A 1,211-nucleotide genomic window follows, 5' to 3' on the forward strand; every position below is an offset into this window, starting at 1 on the left:
TTTTAAGTTCTAAAACAGTTAAACAAGGGAGGCAGGGCTTAGTGAATGCTCATTGTGTTAAAACTTCTAATAATAATGTCACGGCAAAACCACACTCTGGGAAATGTGATTTTGATTTACTCGTGGATATGAAACATATAGTGCAACGTTGATCAGCGGTGACACTAGTTGATAGTTTATTTGTAGACATTTACGACGCAGACATCAACATTAACACAACTTGATAGGGAAAAGAGGATTTGTAACGGCATTCTGAAAATACTTGCCGTCCTTCAAGACGAGGTTGGCCATGAAAGGCGGCGTTCTCATAGGCCTATTAGTCTTCTCGAGAGGGATAAAAAGGCAAACAGGAAACAAAAACCTTGAAAAATGATACAACACCACTAAATTACCGGCATGTCAGTTCGCACTGGACTAATATTATTACAGGACCTCGGTGTCCAGCGAAATATGGTTGGGAATTTGCGGGGGAATTTGTACTTTAAAAATTACAGACATGGCCGATTAGTACAAGATAATGACCACAGACATAATTATTACATGGTAATACTAATTGTACTTATTATACTAATCCTGTGCGAAAAGTGCTGCTTCCCTTCCGCTTTGGAAGCTCTGCGACGCAGTTGAGCCACACCCACCTCAGCCTGGCGGCCAATAGGAAAATGTTTGTGTCGCGACGAAAGAAGAATAAAGATGAACATCAACATTTCACCATGTCTGTTTTTCCCTCTCCCTCAGCACACCTTCTGCAGACGATGTGCCTTGACTTCAGGTGAGACTTTTAAACGTGCCTGCATCCTGGCTGTAGTTAAAACTTGAGTTAACTATAACCCTTACGTTCACGTCTGTTCCCGTCACAGACAAGTGCCCAGTGGATGCGGCTAAACTGACGGTCGTGGTGAACAACATTGCGGTTGCCGAGCAGATCGGAGAGCTGTTCATTCACTGTAAATATGGCTGCAGGGCCACGGCAAGCGCTGCAGGCGGGGCTGCAGCCGCCACCTCCACGGTGGCTGGGAAACCTGGAGCGTACGAGGTGGACCCACTGGGCTGCCCGTTCACCATCAAACTGACCACACGCAAGTAAGGACAACAGAAAGGGGTTTAATACAGGTTTTATTTCTACTGATTTTTTCATGGCTGTGCTGTGCTGTAATGTCATTTAATGTAATGTAAACACATTGAAGAGCAGTTACTGACAGTTTCCCTTT

At 44.4% G+C, this 1,211-nt stretch overlaps 1 protein-coding gene across 5 annotated transcripts in view; it reads left to right on the top strand.

Annotated features, from left to right (window-relative positions):
- traf7 (TNF receptor-associated factor 7) overlaps positions 1–1,211 on the top strand; it is a 31,228-nt gene that overhangs the window by 5,452 nt on the left and 24,565 nt on the right. For all 5 annotated transcript variants that reach the window (XM_032538026.1, XM_032538029.1, XM_032538025.1 and 2 more), the window contains exons 7-8: positions 739–772; positions 861–1,083. In XM_032538026.1, coding sequence (XP_032393917.1) covers positions 739–772; positions 861–1,083 — 257 coding nt within the window. The remainder of the gene's footprint in view (positions 1–738; positions 773–860; positions 1,084–1,211) is intronic.

This window comes from Etheostoma spectabile, chromosome 15 (genome assembly GCF_008692095.1).
Source record: "Etheostoma spectabile isolate EspeVRDwgs_2016 chromosome 15, UIUC_Espe_1.0, whole genome shotgun sequence".
NCBI classification, from domain to species: Eukaryota; Metazoa; Chordata; class Actinopteri; order Perciformes; family Percidae; genus Etheostoma; species Etheostoma spectabile.